General features: G+C 37.0%; 1 protein-coding gene across 1 annotated transcript in view; it reads right to left on the bottom strand.

Moving 5' to 3' along the window:
* Octalpha2R (alpha2-adrenergic-like octopamine receptor) overlaps positions 1–21,823 on the bottom strand; it is a 513,118-nt gene that overhangs the window by 254,595 nt on the left and 236,700 nt on the right. The window contains exon 3 of the mRNA XM_073077507.1: positions 13,213–13,356. Coding sequence (XP_072933608.1) covers positions 13,213–13,356 — 144 coding nt within the window. The remainder of the gene's footprint in view (positions 1–13,212; positions 13,357–21,823) is intronic.

The following is a 21,823-nucleotide window of genomic DNA, read 5'->3' as shown; positions in this document are numbered from 1 at the left end:
TTGCGAAGTAGCAATAAGTTAACAATAATTCAATATTATATTAATAATACAATATACAATAAATAATAATAATAATAATCGTTTATTTCAATCTCTAAGGATCATAAATCATAATAAACAACATTAATTCTGACATCTTAATTATAAAACGACATATAATAAAAAACGACAAGTCTATGAAAAATGAAATGAAAATAGTTTATTTCTCTCACAAATAGGTCTTAAGCATGTTAAATTGCATGATTACAATATATGAATATTTTAAACCTTACGTAGAGAGACTGGTGCCTATTGTAGGTAAAAAATACCTGAATTACAGGTCACCAGTGCCCTCCCGCGGAAGACTTAACAATACGTACGTGTAATGTAAATGTGTGAGTGAGTGTATGATGGGTATGATGGGTATGTTTGCATATGTGGTAGATTGTGTGTGCGGATGTGTGAGTGTGTGTGCATGTATGGATGAATTTTACATTACAGTACGGGAATTAAGCATAAGGAATAAGAAATTATGAGATTAATATATATATATATTTTTTAATATAATATAAGAGTAGCAGACGAGCATGCAGTCCACCTGATGGTAAGTGGCTACTGCCGCTCATGGACATCTGTAATCAACCCCAGATAGGATTAGATATTCCTACCTGAGGTCGGCCACAGATGCGCCGCTACCCCTGAGGACTAAGCTGGAACGCCTCGGAAAAGTCTGTCTCCCTTACCACACCCTTCAAACCGGAACACAGCAGCGCTTAACACTGCTGTTATTAGGTAGAAATAGGTGTGGCGGTGGTGTCGCCGGAGTCGAACCACAAAGGGTTCTACCACCTTCAATCATATCGCATAAACATTTCAATATACTTCCGCTACCTCTCATGAATTACACCAACGCAGATCTTAAATATAAGCCGACATCTTGCGAGAGCGGCGCTGGTGTCGACTGAGCGGTTTGATATTTGAGCGGTTGAGCTGATTTACGAACGACACGTGAAAGAGTATTTCTTTAACGATAACTTACAAATATCAAAACAAAAAAAATGTGAGCCGTCACGGGACGCCTGGCAGATGTGAAACATCGACATTATTTTGTAAAAGTAATATGCAGAAAAGAACATATTGTGATAGGAACTAAATATGTCATAATGATAAAATAAAATATTACGATTTTTTTCCAGATAACGATGACTATTTATTGAATTAGATTGCGCATGGCGACGTGTCGCCACACCGTACACACTACTGCATATAGACTGTATATATATACGGCATGCGTCGCCACGCCAGAAATCGGTTTTACGTGCGACTATAGATGTTTCACATCAAAAGGTAACCTCTTTTCAACTTATAAAAATACGCGACAAATACGACCTCTTTTCTTTTGGAAACTGGTTAACTAGCAAAATATTATGAAAAGAAAGGCCCCGATGATTAAAAATAAGTAATTAAAAAAGAATGCAACTCTTATTACTATTTAGATGAATCCAACGGCACCTCATAATATCATGTTAAAATCTCTCAAGCTGTTGGGGTTGTAGGGTACGCCAAAATATGAGACATGATTGGTATGAACGCTCGTAAAACATTACACTCCGCTGTCGGGTAAAAAAGAGTGTCAGCTTATTAGTTTATAGCTAACTAGCTGACCCGGCAAACGTGTTGCCATATAAACAAAAAATGTTAGGGTGAACAATCCTTATCACTTAAGAGTGTGAAAAATAGATAGTAGCCGATTCTCAGACCTACTGAATATGCATATAAAATTTGGTGAAAATCGGTAAAGCCGTTTCGGAGGAGTACGGTAACTAACATTGTAACACGAGAATTTTATATATAAGATGTACACCATACCTTTACCGCGTATGATGAATTTCAGCTCTATCGAGATTTAAAATTCAGTTGCAAGATTTAACCACTTACATCATCAACAACCCACTACTGCTGGGCACGGGTCTCCTCTCAGAATGAGAAGGATTAGGTCATAGTCCACCGCGCTGGCCAAGTGCGTATTGGTAGACTTCACATACCTTTGAGATTTTTTATATAAATCTCTCAGGTATACAGGTTTCCTCACGATGTTTTCCTTCACCGTTTAGCAAGTGATAATTAATTGCTAATACGCACATAACTTTGAAAAATCAGAGGTGCGTGCCTGGGATTTGAACCTCGGACCCCTCGATCGAGAGGCCGAGTTTCTTAACCACTAGGCTATCACTGCTATAACCACTTACATACGACCTAACAAAGCAAATTAAATGAAATAATGTAATAGTGGAAAAAATACTAAATGAAAGATAATAAGTAATAATAAATTCTTACAAAGTTACAAATTTCCTATTTGGAACACAATTTTGTAACGGATTAATGTTAAAAATGAACTGAACATCGGATTTACGGCTCGTACGAGATTTCAGTGAAAGTTTTCAACGTTTGTTGCTGAAATTGAAAAATGAAGCAATTTACTTGGCGCGATTACATATTGTGCAATGGCGTATGGAGGGTAATGTAATGTTTGTTGATATTTGTGATACTGGTCACAGTACTGGTCACAGAGCTTCAGGTTCGATTCTCGGTGAGTAAATCTCAATTTGAAAAAGTATAATTTGTTGTTCAACTCTGGAGCCACCGACATACCTATTTCTACCTAATATCAGCAGTGTTGAGTGCTACTGTGTTATAGTTTGAAGGGTGTAAGGGAGACATACTCATTCAAGACGTTCCAACTTAGTCCTTAGGGGTAGCAACCCATATGTGCCTGACCTTAGGTGACTCCTAATCTTATCGAGGGTTGATTACAGATTGGTAACAGTAGCCACATATCAGAACGTGGACTGCCTGCTGGTTTGCTTTTTTTCATAAAAATAGATATAATTATCTTCTTTTAATAATATAATTATTTTCTATGCCAAAGTAAAGTCAAAATTTAAGTTAAAATAAAAAGTTGAGGCATTAAAATTGCAAATGAGCAAAGTATTCACGTTACCACGTCACAGCGGCGCGTTGTCAAAGTAGCTTCAGAAGTTATAGCGTCAAACTTACAAGCCTAAACTGAGCGCAAACATTAAACTGAGTTTTGTAATATTAAGACCGGTATAATATGCGTGTAAAAATAATCCCATCAAAACATAAATTTAAAATGGAAGCCAGGTTCAATATTAAGATTAAATGTAGTTGTCGACTTCACCGAAAAAGAATTTATATCTAAATGGATACCAAGTTCTTAAAATAATCTTGAAATTTTAATTATAAAAAATATGGGACATAATAAAATATGTATATTAAAAACACAATTTCATATTTCTCGCGACTATAACAAAATTTATATTTAATATTACAACTTCTTAAATTTTAACTGTGTTTTGGAATATACGAATACACAAAGCATATAAATTACGATATAATTCAACCTCAAGATTTGACTCGGCTTATTTTGTTTCGATTTCTGAATTAAAAATCTAAAATCTTATTTCAAAATACTTACGTTAAAGTTATAACAAAGAAGCCCGTATAGAAATTGCAAATGAACAAAGTAATCACGTTACACCACGTCACAGCGGCGGCGTCAAAGTAGCTTCAGAAGATATAGCGTCAAACTTACAAGCCAAAACGGAGCGCAAACATTAAACTTAAATTAGGTTATAAACGGTATTATCTTCGCTTACCAAAAATAATGCACTTTTTCATCTATGAAAAATAATTATTTTCTTATTAATTTCATTAATTCCTTGTAATGGTGGTGGTAAATGGGTTAATGTATGAAATGTTTTATGCATTGCATATAAAATAAAATCGTATTAAAAGGAAATGATTTAAATTGCTTATGTAAATTAAATTAACCTTATTTTGGGTACAGCCACTTAATATACCAACAACGCAAGGAAATTGCAAATAACCAAAGCTTGCGCATTACAAGACATCTCAGCTGTGTCTGTTGTCAAAGTAGCGTCAGAAGTTACAGCGTCAAACTGACGGTTGAGCTGACATTAAACTGAAATTAAGTTAAAACCAGTATAATTTGTATTTAACAATGGCGATAATTACTTTCTGATATTTTTCGTGGATCGAGAAAAAAAATAATTAAGCATGTGAATATACGCGAAAAAAGAAAAATAATAGTTACTCTCTCCAATCACCATTCTACGAGTATGTAATATATGTGTCAAATTTGCGTAAAAATCGAACCGCTTTGAATATTTGGGATTCTAAAGTAAAACATCACAGGCGGAGATCTTTGACAAGCTGGTTCAGTTACAAAACAGATATAAGAATACCGAAAACTACTATGTTAAAATAAAAGAACAAATAAGTATGAGTACTCGTACAAATACCTAAGTTAAAGTTAAAACGAATTTTATTGAAATTGCAAATGAGCAAAGTCTCCACATTATGCGACAAAGTAGCGTTCTCAAAGTAGCGTCAGAAGTTACAGTCAAACTGACGCTTGAGCTGACATTAAACTGAAATTAGGTGAAGGCTGCAGATCATCTGAGCATTATTGATGAGAATATTATCATTATTGTTCTTAATGAGTTTTGTTGTTTCGTCATATTTTCAAAATAAACTTAGTGTCTAAAAGGTAGGTATTAACTTCAAACGGGTTGATTGGTTGATGACGTCATTGAAGTTTGAATTTTGTTTTTTAAATCCGTTTGTTTTTAAACCAATTACTTTAGACTACCAGTACCCTTAGTATGAGTTTTTACGTTTTGATAAAAATGACTGTTTTTGTTTTTGTTTACGTATTTCCAATCAGTTCTGATACAATCCGCTAGGGGCGCTGATTGGAAATGTATACGCAAATACGTAAACAAATAGCAAAACAGTAACGTAAAAGCTCATACTAAGGGTACAGGTCAGCACCGGTCATAAAAATATTTAATTCTTCAATAACATTATTCCTCAGGAGTATCCTGAGTGGTACAGATCAACTGCTACCACTGAGGAATAAGCTTCGTGTCACTCTCCTTTACCACGCTCATTAAGTCAGTACACAGCAGTATTTAACACTGCTATTATAACGGAACTAGGTGTGGCGGTAGCACTTTCGGAGTAAAGCTAAAGATTTCTATCACTTTTAGATATGCAACACCCTATGGTTGAAACTCAATTGGGATGTAAGATATTCGAATCAATATGTTACTGTGTGTATATTTTTCGCCCAAACAATATGGAGAAGTATATGTTTTTTGTTTATGTATTATGTAATTTAATTTTAAATCTTTAATTGACACCATGTACATTGCTTTATTTTAATTCCAACAATAAAATTTCCAAAAGTAATAGCGTAGCCTTCACCATTTATTTGGAATTATAATAACTAATTTTAGTTTTACAAAGTATAAATTGGTTTCGGATTTGGCTTTCAGTGCTTTGTTCCAAAATTTGCTTAGATACAAATAGATATTTAGAACTAAATAAAGTTATTTAGGTCTCATTTAGGAGTTATTGATTATGGTAAGTGACAACTGTCACCCATGGACATTTATAATCTATCCTGGATAGAATTCAATGAGGTCAGCCACAGGCGCCGTGACTCCTAAGATAAATGCCTCAGTGGTTCTAACATCTTTAATTTTTTTTCATAATATAAGAGTAGGAAAGGACCAGGGAGTCCATCTCATGGTAAGTGGTAAGATTCCTACCACTTACCATGAGATCGCTTAACCAAATCCTTCAAACCAGAACACAGCAATGCTTAACAGTTCTGTTATTAGGCAGAAATAGCTGTAGCGGTGGTGCCGCCGGAGTCGAACCACAAAGAGTTCCACCATCTTCAAAATATTTTATTATTTAATTTTATTAAACAATCTTTGTAATACACATCATCATCATCAACCCATTACTGTCCCACTGCTGGGCAAGGGTCTCTTCTCATAATGAGAAGGATTAGGCCATAGTCCACCGCGCTGGCCAAGTGCGTATTGGTAGACTTCACATACCTATGAGATATGCATGTTTCCTCACTATGTTTTCCTTCACCGTTTAGCAAGTCATAATTAATTTCTAATACGCACATAACTTTAAAAAATTAGAGGTGCGTGCCTGGGATTTGAACCTCGGACCCCTCGATCGAGAGGTCGAGTTTCTTGACCAATAGGCTATCACTGCTTTCTAACAGTTCTATTATTAGGCAGAAATAGCTGATGTGGTGCCGCCGGAGTCGAACCACAAATGGTTCTACCATCTTCAAATTATTATATTATTTAATTTTATTAAACAATCTTTATAATACACAACTTTTTTACAAATAAAACCCAAAGCGTGTCCCACATAACAACAACCCAAATCTTCAGTACCGTCATATTTTAGACCCTAAGCTTTCAAACCAGGAATATAATTACAGGGTTTTATGATTACCTAATTTAATATGCATACAAACAATTGTCCGACAAATAAGAACGTCAAACGTTTAAAACCGGCCCTTTATGAATAATTCCCTAAAATTCCGAATGGAATTTATTCCCGGGAATGCGGGACGCGTGACGTATTTTCTAATCCCGGGCTCAAGTGCTGCTTAAACGGGAATTTAAATGCTTGTAAGGGTGAATTGAAGATTTTTTATATAATAGTACGGTTATAACAATTTTATGTTGTAATGGGAATTTTAGTAGAAGTATTAGTATACGTAGTACTTGGTTATAAATTATATTTGGTCAAATTTTTGAAATCATCTGACCATTCAAAGTGGGTAAGAATCGAGTTTAAAGAGCTCCATTACATACCAAGATACATATATACCCGGTCAAGCTGATAAAACTGTAGTAATAGTGTATATTTTATGATAAAAATACCGTAAAAAAATTATAAATAGTGATCGGCCATCATCAGTGTTCTGGTTTGAAGGGTGTGGTAAGAGAGACATACTTTTCCGAGGCGTTCCAGCTAATTGGGGGTAGCAGCACATTTGTAGCAGGTAGGAATCTAATCTTATCTGGGGTTGAATTCAGACGTCCATGAAACGCTTTCTACCTTCTACACTCACAGCCCCACACTAGGATTCCCTGTAACATGGATGCTACGGACATTCACAAAGACGAATACATAAACAACCAACCCAAGATCAGATATCTAAATTCATTATTCACATATCTGTCTAGCCGAGAATCGATCGTTGGCCGCCACGCGGGTCATTTGCAACAGTAGCCACTTAAAACCAGGTGGACTGCATGCTCGTCTGCTACGATAGGCGCGTAAAACTGCTAGTCCGCTCTGAATATAGAAATGAATCGCGTCGCCATAGCAAATTGTATGACTACACCTGCTCGCAACAACTTAAGAGCGGACTAGTAGTTTGGCGCGGACTATAGTATATTATAAAAGGTACCAAGTATCAAGCAGGCAAAAGTATCTACTTAAACGATACTGAACCCACATTGATACTCTAAAGATATAGCTGCAATATCTTAAATCTCCAAGGAATTGTTTACCGTGAAAGTATTTAGAATAATGGCAGTTACTATAGACTATGTAATGTCTAGAACTGACATTTACATAAATTTGAAACTAAAAGGGATTCATTTTGGACGTAAAATAAAGCTAGGTTTGCAAGTAATTAAAATTTTAGATTACAATGTTTGTTAAAACTAGTTATATCAAAAGATTGCGTACATTTGTAAATTATTTCATTGAGTTGGTATTGGGGCTTCTAACTTTGGCATTTTTATCATCAGAGACCGGACTAAATTGGAACACTCAGTTTATTAATCTATAATTTCTAAAGTCTAAATTGGAACGCCCTAAATACATTGCGTACAACGATATACTGTTGACAATGTTTAGGTTCTTGATAGATAAATGGTTTATATCTGGACTTAAGTAAAAAACACACACAAGTGTGGTATTATGAATATATTAGAATATTCTTTGAAGTGTGGATAATACTACACTTAAAGGAATATTCTATAGTAAGGATATTTTAGCTTCTTCATCACTAAATAAGTGTTCCTTATGTAGCACAATATTCGCGAATAATAACATTGTTTTTTTATGTACCTATCCAAGTTTCTTTTATTTTTTCTGTTCAAAGATTATAATTATAATAATCATGTCTATTTCCTGTTAGCTCTGTGGTTGGTACCATTCTGATATTGGACCCTTGGATGCGACAAACCTTTATAGACATCTTCATTGAACTCAGCGACCTTTTTTATCGTGAATTTACCCCCGAACGAATATTAAAAGGACGTTTAGGTCACGGTATGATTGTTGGAAGTGAGCGAAATATACATCTATTTCCATCATCAATTGCTTTTATAATTTCAATGCCTTACAATATTGGCAAACTGAGTTCATAGGTCCAATAGCAACACAATCGTAGGCACTGTAATCAATTGACATATCGTAACAGAATGCAGCTCGAATCAAACTTGCACCATTATTAGTCGAATGTCGCGCTTTACGGGTCTGTCAATTAATGCCTTCCCGGTACCCCTCCACTAACAATTAAACTTTATGGTATGGTATTAAAGTTCAAATTGACTTTTAAGTTTTTGTATTTTTTTTTTTATAATATAAGAATAGCAGACGAGCATGCAGTCCACCTGATGTGGCTACTGCCGCTCATGGACATCTGTAATCAACCCCAGATAGGATTAGATATTCCTACCTGAGGTCGGCCACAGATGCGTCGCTACCCCTGAGGACTAAGCTGGAACGCCTCGGAAAAGTCTGTCTCCTTTACCACACCCTTCAAACCGGAACACAGCAGCGCCTAACACTGCTGTTATTAGGTAGAAATAGGTGTGGCGGTGGTGCCGCCGGAGTTGAACCACAAAGGGTTCTACCACCTTTTGTTTGCTGTGTCGTTAGGATTTTTCGTGACGCTCACCTAGTCCCCTTACCCAGCGTAACGCGCGATAAGTAACTTCGCTCCAAAAATAAAACCAATATTTAAAATACTTCAAAATATCAATAGCTATATAATATCACATTTTAAATCGTATAGCTCAAAGTGAAACCATAACCTTAGAAGGCGAGGGGGATTCGGTTGCTTTTTGGCGATATTTCCTGCCTTCTTTAAAGGATTTTAATTCAGGCACCAGGGGCTATAGATTGGGCTGAGAAATTGTTTAATCGTCCCTTTAGGGCCGATACATCTAGTCTCACCCTAGTTTGGTTTTAAGAACCTACCGTTGGATGTTTGTGTGTTTATGCAAAAAATCATGTTGGAACGCAGTATTAATAAAGTGGAAAGACACTCCCTATACTAATCTTATCGTCATTGACCCATTACTGTCCCACTGCTGGGCACGGGTCTCCTCTCAGAATGAGAGATTAGTCCATAGTCCTCTGCGCTGGCCAAATGCGTATTGGTTGACTTGACATACTTATGAAAACTTTTTATGAAGATCTCGTAGGCTTTCACACAATGTTTTCCTTCATCGTTAATACAAGTGAAAATTATTAATTAATTAATTAATTAATTATAGTTATAATACTCACAAACTTTGAAAGTCAGAGGGCCTGGGATTTGAACCTCAGACCCCCTGATCGAGAAGATCGCTAATATTGCTTTCAACCTAAAGTAGGACTTTTCTGAATCGTTACAAATGTCACTGTAAAATAAAAGCCTAATGGTTAAGAAACTCGGCCTCTCGATCGAGGGGTCTGAGGTTCAAATCTCAGGCACAGACCTCTGAATGAGTGTATTAGAAATTAATTATCACTTGCTTAAACAGTGAGGGAAAACATCGTGAGGAAACCTGCATACCTGAGAGATTTATAAAAAAAAATCTCAAAGGTAAAGTCTAAAAATTTGCACTTGGCCAGCGCGGTGGACTATGGCCTAAACCTTCTCATTCTGAGAGGAGACCCGTGTCCAGCAGTGGGACAATAAAGTGTTGATGATGAAAGCCTAATTAGAACCTAACTACTTTCTAACCGTACTTTTGGTAATCACGTAGTATATTATGCAAGTAGTTAAAAACTGCACTTAATTACCTAAGACCCGCATGAGGCATTATGTATGTAACTAATTTTGCGCTTACAACTTCGAGTTTTGGGGCTCGTGTCAAAGGGAATAGGGATGGGGCATACGATCCGCGATTGCTACTAGCGTACCCATAATCCCAATAAAGGGCGTCCAGAGGAACACCGTGGGGTTTTCGCCGGTAGGAGTTCGGCACATCCTCTCCGCTGAGCGGCTGAACCATGACAGGTTTCCCCACAAAAAAAAAATATGGGGCCTAGGTTTTTTTTTTATAAAATAGGAGTAGCAGACGAGCATGCAGTCCACCTGATGGTAAGTGGCTTCTGCTGCCAATGTACATATGTAATCAACCCCAGATAAGCTTAGATTCCTACCTGAGGTCGGCCACAGATGCGTTGTTACCCCTGATGACTAACATGAAAATTCGGATAAAAATGTATTTCCTTAATACACACTTTAAACCAGAATATAGCAGCACTTAACAATATTTTGATTAGGCGAAAATGAGTGTGGCTTGCCGCCGGATCTACAACCCATACTTACCAACGTGAGTTTTAAGCGTAAATATTCTATTCCAACGCTTTTTTATTTATTACGCTTTATCTATTTCATTTACATTATCTTTATGCATCCATTACAATGACAAATATCGTCTACCGCGCAGATAGAATCGGGAACAAAAGTTTTTTTTTGGAAATACACATTTCTACATATATGTATACACTTTCACATATTAATAACAAATATCAGTAAATTAATCATATTAATATGTAAATGATCGACACATGCCCATCACTAGTTGACATTTAGGTTACTATCAGATTATTACTGCAAACTAAACTGGGAGCCAGTGTGTGCTTAAAGTTGAAGAGCTAAAGCATAGTTTTATCTGTGCCAGAGAGAGATAGCTATAAAAGTTGTGGAAAGCACTTGAAAAAGGAACTAGATTTTTACAGTAAATGTAATACGACATATGGGATTGGAAGTTGTTAGGGTTCCGTCGGCAAAGCGAAAAACGGACTTTTATAAGATCGCTCGTGTGTCTGTCTGTCCGTCCAGTTTTGCTTCAAAATTGAAATTTAGTACTCATATGCATTTCTGTGACCAAAATATAGATATACGTAAAAAAAAAAATAGAGAAAGGCTGAAGAAGGTAGATACTTTGTGGTTGGACTCCGGAGGCATCACCGCTACCCATATTTTTGCTTTATAACAGCTGCGTTAAGGGCGGATGTATTCTGATTCGAAGGATTTTGCAGAGGAGACATACTTATTCACTTTCCAACTTAATCTTCAGGGGTAGCGACGCACCTGTGGCCTCAAACTTTAACCTAATGTAAGGTTGATTGCAGACACCACTTATCATCAGGTGGACTGCATGTTTTGCAAGCTAGAATGCCTTGAAAAAGTATGTTTACCTTACTACTTTCTTTAAAGGAACAGAACTTCAAACGGCTGTTTTTAGATGGAAATAGATGTGGCGGTGGTGACTCCAGGGTCAAACACAAATGGTTCTACCACCTTCCACCTGTGATCGATTTCTGTTCGTTCTTTATGAAATTGGTTGCAAGTGTCCATCGGCGGCAATAATTACTCGTACCATCAGGAGAACTACCTACACGTTTCTTAATCCAATCCTATAAGAACACTTCCTTATAAATTACAGCCAAAAACAATCCAACCTACAAAGTGAGCCAAACCATTTGCACTGCTTTGCGCAATCGATCTCCAGCTCAAATAAAACTTAACGTTGAATTAAGACGCAGTAGCAGACGAGCATGAAGTCCACCTGATGATAAGTAGCTACTGCTGCTCATGGACATTTGTAATCAACCCCACATAAGATTACATTCCTACCTGAGGCAGGTCACAGATGCACCGCTACCCCGAGGAGTTAGCTGGAGCCCCCGGAACATATCTTCCTTGCCACATTCTTCAAAACGGAATACAGCAGAGCTTAACACTGGTATTATTAGACAGAAATAGGTGTTGATGCGTCCAGACTCGAAATACAAATGATTCCACCACCTTCAATCTGTGACAGATTTCTGTTCGTTCCTTATGAAATCGATTTTAAGTGTCCATCGGCCGCAACACTTACTCGTACCATCAGGAGAACTGCAAACACGTTTCTGAATTTAATCCTATAAGAATAGTTCCTTATAAATCAGCCCAAAAACAATTCAACCTAATAAGCGAGCCAAACCATTTTCACTGCTTTGCGCAAACGATCTCCAGCTCCGATAAAACCATCTAAATTGCAGGTCATTAATTTTAAACCAACTTTTCAATTTACCCGCGGGCGGAGAGAAAATAATTTTTCCTCGTAACTTACCCTCGGAAATTAATACTTTCGACGTCGTTAAGTTTTCCGAGTGTATTTTTTAATTGTAGTAGTTTCAGTTTCCCGTGATACAGGATAGATGGCGTTGATTTGTCATAAATTGAGTTTTGCGACAAATTCTCTTTAGTACGTCTAGTGTAAGGGAGTGAGTGGAGCGTATTACCAGAGTAAGCGTTCGATAGACGTGGGAAAAACATTGGTGTGGAAGAGACCTTAGAGGCGCAAACCGGATATTCAGTGGTCACATCTGCCTATAGATATATGGGACCGATGTTAATTAGGTTTAAGGGTAGTAAAACCCTCAGTGGTTCAAGCCCAGTGCCATCATACCTTATTTTATTTTTTTTCGTTTTCCGGGAACTCCGGGATCTCGCGCGATGCCCCGGTCGGACTCTGCCCTGGGGGGAGCACTTTGCGCTCCTCCCTCACATCTGGTGTTTACGACGGCATGCGACCACACATGCCGCCGTCCTTCTCGGGGTTGCTCTACGGACGGTTTGAGCTCCCACTCTTGCCGCCGGCAACCCCGGAAGCCCCCTTTTAGTCGCCTCTTACGACAGGCAGGGGATACCGTAGCCCTATTCTAGTCCCAGAACTACAGGGACAAGTGCCATCATACCTACGAGCAATAAAATATCTACCTTTTAAACGTGCCTATCGAAATTAGAGGGCAGAGGATATAGAAAAGTAGAGGAGAGGGGGAATGCAGACCAGCGCACTCATGAGCCACACGGCCGCTATCATGAGCGCCGCGCGGGCTGGAGTACGCTATTTAATTAGGATATATAACCAACCTTGCACTGTGGAAACTGCTCTGGGGGCCGCGTCACCCGCCAGCCGAGTAGAGGGGGGATGCAGACCAGCGCGCTCATGAGCCACACAGCCGCTATCATGAGCACCGCGCGGGCTCACGTACGCTATTTAATTATGATATATAACCTACCTTGCACTGTGGAAACTGCTCTGGGGGCCGCGTCACCCGCCAGCCGAGGAGAGGGGGGATGCAGACCAGCGCGCTCATGAGCCACACGGCCGCTATCATGAGCGCCGCGCGGGCTGGAGTACGCTTTTTTAAATAGTCCACCGCCTGGAATAGAAGAATAATCATTGTTATTACGTATGCAAGGAAAGGGACATTTGTTTTATAAAGAGCAGTGTAGTCAATGAGCATATTACCCACCTAATGGTATGGGGTGACTACTCCAAAAAGTGATGTGTTATTAGCTAGAAATACAAATCTAGCAATGCAATTCTCCTACTCTTAATCAAAAGGTTAAAATGGCAATGACATGATGATATGTTTAATGACTGCGGAGGTTAAAGTTTTTCAAATGTTGTATGTGTCATTCTTTGGTACGACATACAGTTCAAACAGATTGACGAATTTTAACCTAGTATGAATTGTCGTTGGATTGGTCTAAGTTGTGGGTGCGATTATTATATTACTCCCATTTTTAATAATTTATTTGTAAGCGGTAGTTTATTATTTTTATAAAATTTCTAGTTCACGACTATAAGAAAATTGTACGGAACGTTATTCATATTTAACTATATTCGTGGAGGCGTCATAAAGTTGGGATAACGACAGCTTACAAAGTTTCATGTTACTAACGTTGCATACTAAATTTAGACTAATTTGGGTGACTGCTATCGTTTTGACGTGTTATTGTCCGTCCGTGCGTCTATCGGTCAATCTTTATGTCTGTCTGTCCGTTTGTGTGTCTGTCTATCTGTTTGTTTTACTTATATCCGCAACAGTTGGACCGATTTTGACGGGACTTTCACTGGCAGTTAGCCTATGTTATAAGGAGTATGGTATGCTTATTATATTTAAAAACAATTATTAGGATTCCACGCAAAAAATACCCTGAGTTGAACGCAAGTGAATCCACTATTAAGATATAAAATTGGCCAGAACTTTATTCATATTTAACTACATTCGTGAAGTCGTCATAATGTTGGGATAACGACAGCTTACAAAGTTTCACGTTACTAACGTTACATACTAAATTTCGACTAATTTGGGTAACTGTTATTGAGTTCTGTCCGCCTGCATGCCTTCCTTCCTGTCTGTCTGTCTATCTCTCTGTCTGTCTATTTTTTTCTTCGCCTAGTCTCCGTAATAGCTGAACCGAATTTGACTGGACTTTTACTGGCAGTTAGCTGACGTTATGAAAAAAGTAGGTTTATTATTTTAGAAAAATAGTTAGGATTCCACGCAAAAAAACCTGAATACCCAAAGTATTTACCTTTTTATACAGAAATGAATCCACGTGAAACTCGAAGATACAAAGTTGTACGAAACGGTATTCATATTTAACCACATTCGTAGAGTCGTCATAAAGTTGGGATAACGACAGCTTACAAAGTATCATGTTACTAATGGTACATACTAAATTTAGACAAATTTAGGGGACTGTTATAGTTTTCTGTCTATCTGTTCATCCATCCGTCTGTTTGTTTCGTCTTATCTCCGTAACTTTCGTATATAGGCTTATTACATTATAGAAAAAAACAATTAGGGTTCTTCGAAAAATAATAAGACCCTTGGAATCAAAGCACTTATACTTTTAAACGCGGATGAAGCCACGGGACACTCGTAAGATATAAAATTGTACGAAATGTTATTAATATTTAACTACATTCGTGAAGTCGTCATAAAGTCGGGATAACGACAGCTTACAAAGTTTCATGTTACTAATGCTACATACTAAATTTAGACTACTTTGGGTGACAGTTATCGTTTTCTGTCTTACTGTCCGTCCATCCTTTAGTCCGTATGCCTGTCTCTCTGCTTGCTTCAGGTAGTTTCCAAAACGGCTGAATCGATTTTGACTTTTATTTGCAGCCAATGTTATAAGAAGCACAAAAGGGGGTAAAATATTTAAACTTTTTAACACGGGTAAATTCGCGCGGCACAGCTCGTAAGATATAAAATTGCGCAGTAGGTTATTCATATTTAACTACATGCGTGAAGTCGTCATAAAGTTAGCATAACGACAGCTTACAAAGTTTCATGTTACTGACATTACATACTAAATTTAGACTAATTATGGTGACAGCTATCATTTTCTTTCTATACTTCTGTAAGTTTGCTCGTTTGTCTGTCTGTTTGTATCACCTAATCTCTGTAACAGCTGGGCTAATTTTGACGAAACTTTCACTGGCAGTTAGGTATTGTTATCAGAAGTATATAGACTTATGACATTTTAGAAAAAAGAATAAGGGTTCTACGCAAAAAAAATAAAACCCATGAAGTCTCCAAAAATGTCATTTTTAAATACATAAGAATCCGCGGGACACTCGTAAGATATAAAATTGTACGAAACGTTATTCATATTTAACTACATTCGTGAAGTCGTCATAAAGTTGGGATAACGACAGCTTACAAAGTTTCATGTTACTAACATTACATACTAAATTTAGACTAATTTGGTCCGTGCGTCTATTTGCCAGTTTGTATGTCTATCTGTCTGTCCGTCTGTGTATCTGTCTTTCTGTTTGTTTTATCTAATCTGAGCGATAAGCTATTGTTATGAGGAATATCGAATGCCTATTAAATTTTAGAAAAAGTACTTAGGATTCCACTAAAAAAAATATGAATACCAAAGTATTTACTTACACTTTTAATGCGAGTGAAGCCACGGGACGCTCGTAAGATATATAATTGTACGGAACGTTATTCATATTTAACTACATTCGTGAAGTCGTCATAAAGTTGGGATAACGACAGCTTACAAAGTTTCATGTTACTAACGTTACATACTAAATTTAGACTAATTTTGGTGACAGCTATCGTTTTCTCTCTATATTTCTGTAAGTCTGCTCGTTTGTCTGTCTGTTTGTATCACCTAATCTCTGCAACAGCTGGGCTAATTTTGACGAAACTGTCACTGGTAGCTATTGTTATCAAGTGTATAGGGTTATTACATTTTAGAAAAAAAAAATAAGGTTCTACGAAAAATAATAAAACCCATAGAATCATTGTATTTATACTTTTAAACGCGAATGAAGGCACGGGAAACTCGAAAGATAGAAAATTGGAGTTGTCGTAAAGTTGGGATAACGACAGCTTACAAAGTTTCATGTTACTAACGTTACGTACTAAATTTAGACTAATTTGGGTGACGGTTATAGTTACGTGTTATTAGGCATCCGACTCCGATAACGATGTAGTTTTACGATAATGATAGTAACCCGGTTATCTATATAAATAAATATAGTGTGTCCAAAAGGCAGTGATAGCCTAGTCGTTAAGAAACTCGGTCTCTCGATGGAGGGGTCCGAGATTCAAATCCCAGGCCTCTGATTTTTCAAAGCTATGCGCGTATTATAAATTAATTATCACTTGCTAAACGGTGAAGGAAAACAACGTGAGGAAACCTGCGTACCAGATAGATAAAAAAAAATCTCTAAGGTTTGTGAAGTCTACCAATACGCACTTGGCCAGCGCGGTGGACTATGGCCTAATCCTTCTCATTATGACAGGAGACCCGTGGCTAGCAGTGGGACAGTGAGGGGTTGATGATGATGATGATGATGAATAGTGTGTCCGTATACTAATATTAATATAATATGTAATTTTATAATAATAACGACTCAATAGAGAAATTGGAACTAGAAACCTATATTTAGTTTTCGGTAACTAAATAGATAAAGCCCTCCACATAATTTCATCTTGGTGTGTCATTAGATAGGCCTTTAAAGACATTTTTATTTATGTCCAAAGTAGTTAAAAATGTGTGTATCACTAGAAACATCGCAACACCTTTCAGTGCCTAAAAAGCCACGTCAGTGTTGTCTCACGGTTTGAAAGTGTAGTAATGCAGATATACTGGTCCGAAACGTTCCAACTGAATCTACACGGGTAGCAACACATATGTTGCCGGCCTTAGATAGGATTATCATCTTATCTGAGTTTGATTGCAAATACCCATAGGCAGCAGTAGCCTCTTACCACCAGGTGGACTGCGTACTCGTTTTTTTTTTCATATTCATATTCATTTATTTGCTGTTAAATGTGGTACAATCTGGGTTGGTAGGAATATTAACAATTTTCTCACACTTAGCTTCAGGGAAGCATGCAAAATTTTAAAAATACATTATAATTTTATTAATATTGATTACATTACATTTTATTATACAATCTGGGTTATAACATTTACTTCATGATAACAATTATTAAATTTATATTTTAGCATTAATTTAGTACATAAACACTGTAGAAGCATTTTTCTATAAGCCATGCTTTCAGTGCTTTTTTAAAAGTTGTCTTTGATTTCTCTTTAAACTCTATGGGTAACTTATTATAAATTTTTATAGCCATAGGATAAGCGTTTTTACTAAATTTCACGTAAGTTTGCTAGATTATTGAAAAAAAAAACTTTTAAAACCAAACATTGCTAGCACATTTGTCCGACCAACACGAGCCGATATGGAGACTCCCTCACACAAACGACTTTATACGAGTAACACAGTTAAATACTTTGTAACACCTCTTGGCAACGTTGTGGACATCGCTTAATTACTTCATGTTTATGGCTTGTTTTATTGCTCCGTGACCGAAGTAGCAACAAATTCGGCGTCTAAATATTCTGTATGTTGAAATAGAGACAAATGTGTGTTACTTGCGCTTGGTTCAACGGCGATGGAAATAAATAGACGCCTAAAAGTTGAATTTATATGCTGAAATATTTTCCTTTTTATTTGGTTAGTCGCAAAGTGTTTTAGTTACAAAAAAGTATATTGTGAAATAGAATACTTACTCGGATATTAAAAAATTGCAATCAACCAACAAAACTTGCATTACTCTTAATACTCTTAATAAATATAATAGTCAGCACTTTCTAACACTTTTTCCACTGTAAGAAAATTAAGAAATTATTTCATAATCAACGATTTTAAGATTTCTTTAATAAACTACTATTTTTCGCCAGCAAGGCAAACAAAAACAACAGTCTTACATAACCGAATCTCTCATTTGTATAGATTGGCATGGCTCAGAATTAGGCCGTCGCAAATCCAAAGATATCGTAACATCGCTCTCGTAAATCACTATGGCATGTGGAAGTGCATCGACTTATCGTCGGATCACATATCTCGGGATCTATTTTCCTAACTAATATTACAAATACGAATGTGCGCTTGTTTGTTTGTTTGTTACACTTTCACGCCATAACTACATCACGGAAAATCATGATATTTTGTACACACTTTGTCACGGGTTCAGCTAAGGACATAGAGTACTTCATATCCCAAAAGAAGTGTCGTTCCTAAGGGATAGATAAAACATTTTAAGCTGCCAATCACCAATCCACATCATTGACCTTTGACTGCAAGCGAAGCCGCGAGCAAAAGTTAGTCTTAAAAATTTTGATACTTTTCGGTCCTCCTTATATGTATAGAAGACAGTAAGGAAAAAGGCCGACACAACAGTCCTACGTAACTATTATTTGTATAGATTGGCATGGCTCGGAATTAGGCCGTCGCAAATCCGAAGATATCGTAACATCGCTCTCGTAAATCACTATGGCATGTGGAAGTGCATCGACTTATCGTCGGATCACATATCTCGGGATCTATTTTCCTAACTAATATTATAAACACGAATGTTCGCTTGTATGTTTGTTTGTTTGTTACACTTTCACGCTATAACTACATCACGGATTATCATGATATTTTGTACACACTTTGTCACGGGTTCAGCTAAGGACATAGAGTACTTCATATCCCAAAAGAAGTGCCGTTCCTAAGGGATAGTTAACACATATTTTAAGCTGCCAATCATCAATCCACATCATTAACCTCTGACTGCGAGCAAAGCCGCGAGCATAAGTTAGTCTTAAAAATTTTGTTACTTTTCGATCCTTCTTATATGTATAGAAGACAGTAAGGAAAAAGACCCTCACAACTGTCCTACGTAACTATTATTTGTATAAATTCGCATGGATCGGAATTAGGCCGTCGCAAATCCCAAGATATCGTAACATCGCTCTCATAAATCACTATGGCATGTGGAAGTGCATCGACTTATCGGATCGCGAATCGGGATCTATTTCGGATACATCATAAATCTCGAGAATGTTTCGTTTTGGTAATAGACTTCGTTTGAAATCGTGGTTGTAGATTTTCATGGATTTCATCGCACTATTGACATTTATGATGGCCGTTTTTTGAGTTTCAAATATATTTTTTTAAGTATTATAATAATCTTCGTTTGTTATCGTGGTAGTAGATTTTCAGCGGTTTTCTTGTTTGATGTTTACATTTATGATGATCGTTTTTTGTTTTTCTATCTCTAATATTTAGTTTTTGGATCTCTAACGTGCCTTTTTGGTGTTGCGGGGGTAACCTTCAAAACATACACAGTGCCATGGGAGCGACAAACGATTATGAGGATTTTTTAACGCATTTTAAACCCTCAATATGACCGTCCTGACAGAGAGTAAACTAAGTAGAGAAATCCTCTGAACGCGGTAACCCTGACTAGATCTGTACGGTATGCAAAAGAATGAGAAATATGTACAAAACATTTAAAAGTAGTACAATCCTCCACGATTCGACTCCGGCGGAACCATCTTCACACCCATTTCTGCCTAATAACAGCAGTGTTAACCGGTACTGTGTTCTGGTTTGAAGGGTGTGGTAAGGGAGATATGATTTTCCGAGGCATTCCAGCTTAGTCTTCATGGCCGACCTCACGTAGGAATGTAATCTTATCTGGGGAAGATCACCGATGTGTACCGGTGTCATCGACAGTAGCCACATCAGGTTACATGCTCGTCTGCTACTCTTATATTATATAAAAAACATACATTTCAAACATTAAAAAAGAATATCTATCTTTAAATAACTCATAACACCACAGAATTAAATTCTGCGCGATACCGAAGCTCTAGCTCACGTTTTAAGAATAAATTAGCCACACAACAGTAGATCAGTAGAGACAGTGCTCTATCTAAACGACTCTACGTAGAGACGCTTAGCAAACGTGTTTCCGATAACGGAATAAACGAGTTTAGAATAACTCTACATTTGTAGGAAATACTGAAAGTTTGTAAGATAGAGTTGCATATGAATAAATGTTATTCTCTTGCCGGTGAATAGTTTTATAATATTTTCTAAGTTTGTTTTATTATTTACATTATGTAAAAACCTGATTTTCATATTTGTCGTTAGTACGTGTTTGTCTGTTTATTTGTCTGTCTATCTGTTTGCCTGTCTGTCTCTTCATTTGTTAGTGTTCCTGTTCGTCTTTCTGTCTGTTTCTATAAAAGTTTGTGTGTGCCTCTGAGTGCGTGTCTGTCTACAAGTCCGTCCGCTTGTCTGTTCGCCTGTGTGTCTGCATATTTATCACTTTATTTCTTTGTTTGTATATTTTCCTATATGTCTATCTCTCTCTTTACTTATTATTGTTTTGGCTATTTATGTATCTGATTGTTTACGGATCTGTCTGCTTATCAGTTTTGTCTGTCTCCCTAGTTGAGCCTGCCTGACTATCCAAAGGTCTAAGAAATAGGAACAATTGGACATATTCGTCACTTTAATTATTTCATTTATATGAATTTCTACCTAATAATTTAACAACTGGTTATATACAGTAAATTCCACAAAGCTTTTAAAGCACACAACGCGAGCTTCTATGCAATGCACACTGAAGCTTTTGTAAAAACACGTCACAAAACTTTGAATATAAAAAAGTGGAGCTACAATGAACATAGTTCCACAATAATACGAACGGTTTATACTATCTGTTTCATTTAATATAAAAACGATTGTGCTGTAATATGATAAGTAGTGAAAAGTAGTCAGTGATAGTCTTTTATTCGTTTATAAGGGAGAATTGTTGAAAAGATGCCATGTGAGTGACTCAGGCTTATATAGTATTTTTACCTACTAAAACCCTCCAGGTTTCGTACGTCCTTAACCTTTCTTTGCGCTACATAGAGCACTTTGAGATCTCTCTCTGGTGCCCGGGTCAAACTTTGTCCTAGTAAGCAATTACTCTCACCATACCTTACAACGATAATAGGTCACATATACCCGGGGCGGCTGGTTGGACGATTTAAGCTCTCACTCCACGCACAGTCTCGAAAACCCTGTTTTAGTCGCTTCTTACAATAGGTATGGGGTATTGTAGCTTTATTTTCCACCTAACACTACGAGGATACTACGAGATTATTACAGACGTAGTCATCTGGTGGTGAGGTTAGACTTCTGACACGTTCAATGTGTGTAGATATATACGAGACTACGAGTTATTGATAATAATATAATCAATTTGTGTAATTTTTGCTGACATTTGGTATTGTCTTTATACTAGACCTGGTCAAATATTGATGTGAGTAGTCAATATGAATATAAGAGAAGCTATTGTATCAAGCTTCATATAAAATCATTAATTGTGTAAAAATAATGAAAAGCCGCGTGAATAGAGTCGCTGAATGTCACGACCTAATGACGCACTGTCATCCCTTTGTTGTCAGCTCGCTTTCACGCTAGCGACGTGGAAACGATGGTCCAAAAGGAAAGCAGTTTAAAGTTAACGTTAAAGT

Source organism: Epargyreus clarus, unplaced genomic scaffold (assembly GCF_041222505.1).
Source record: "Epargyreus clarus isolate Ecla_fem2 unplaced genomic scaffold, WU_Ecla_fem_2.2 ptg000002l, whole genome shotgun sequence".
In the NCBI taxonomy this organism is placed as follows: domain Eukaryota; kingdom Metazoa; phylum Arthropoda; class Insecta; order Lepidoptera; family Hesperiidae; genus Epargyreus; species Epargyreus clarus.
This window is presented reverse-complemented; position numbering and strand designations above follow the sequence as displayed.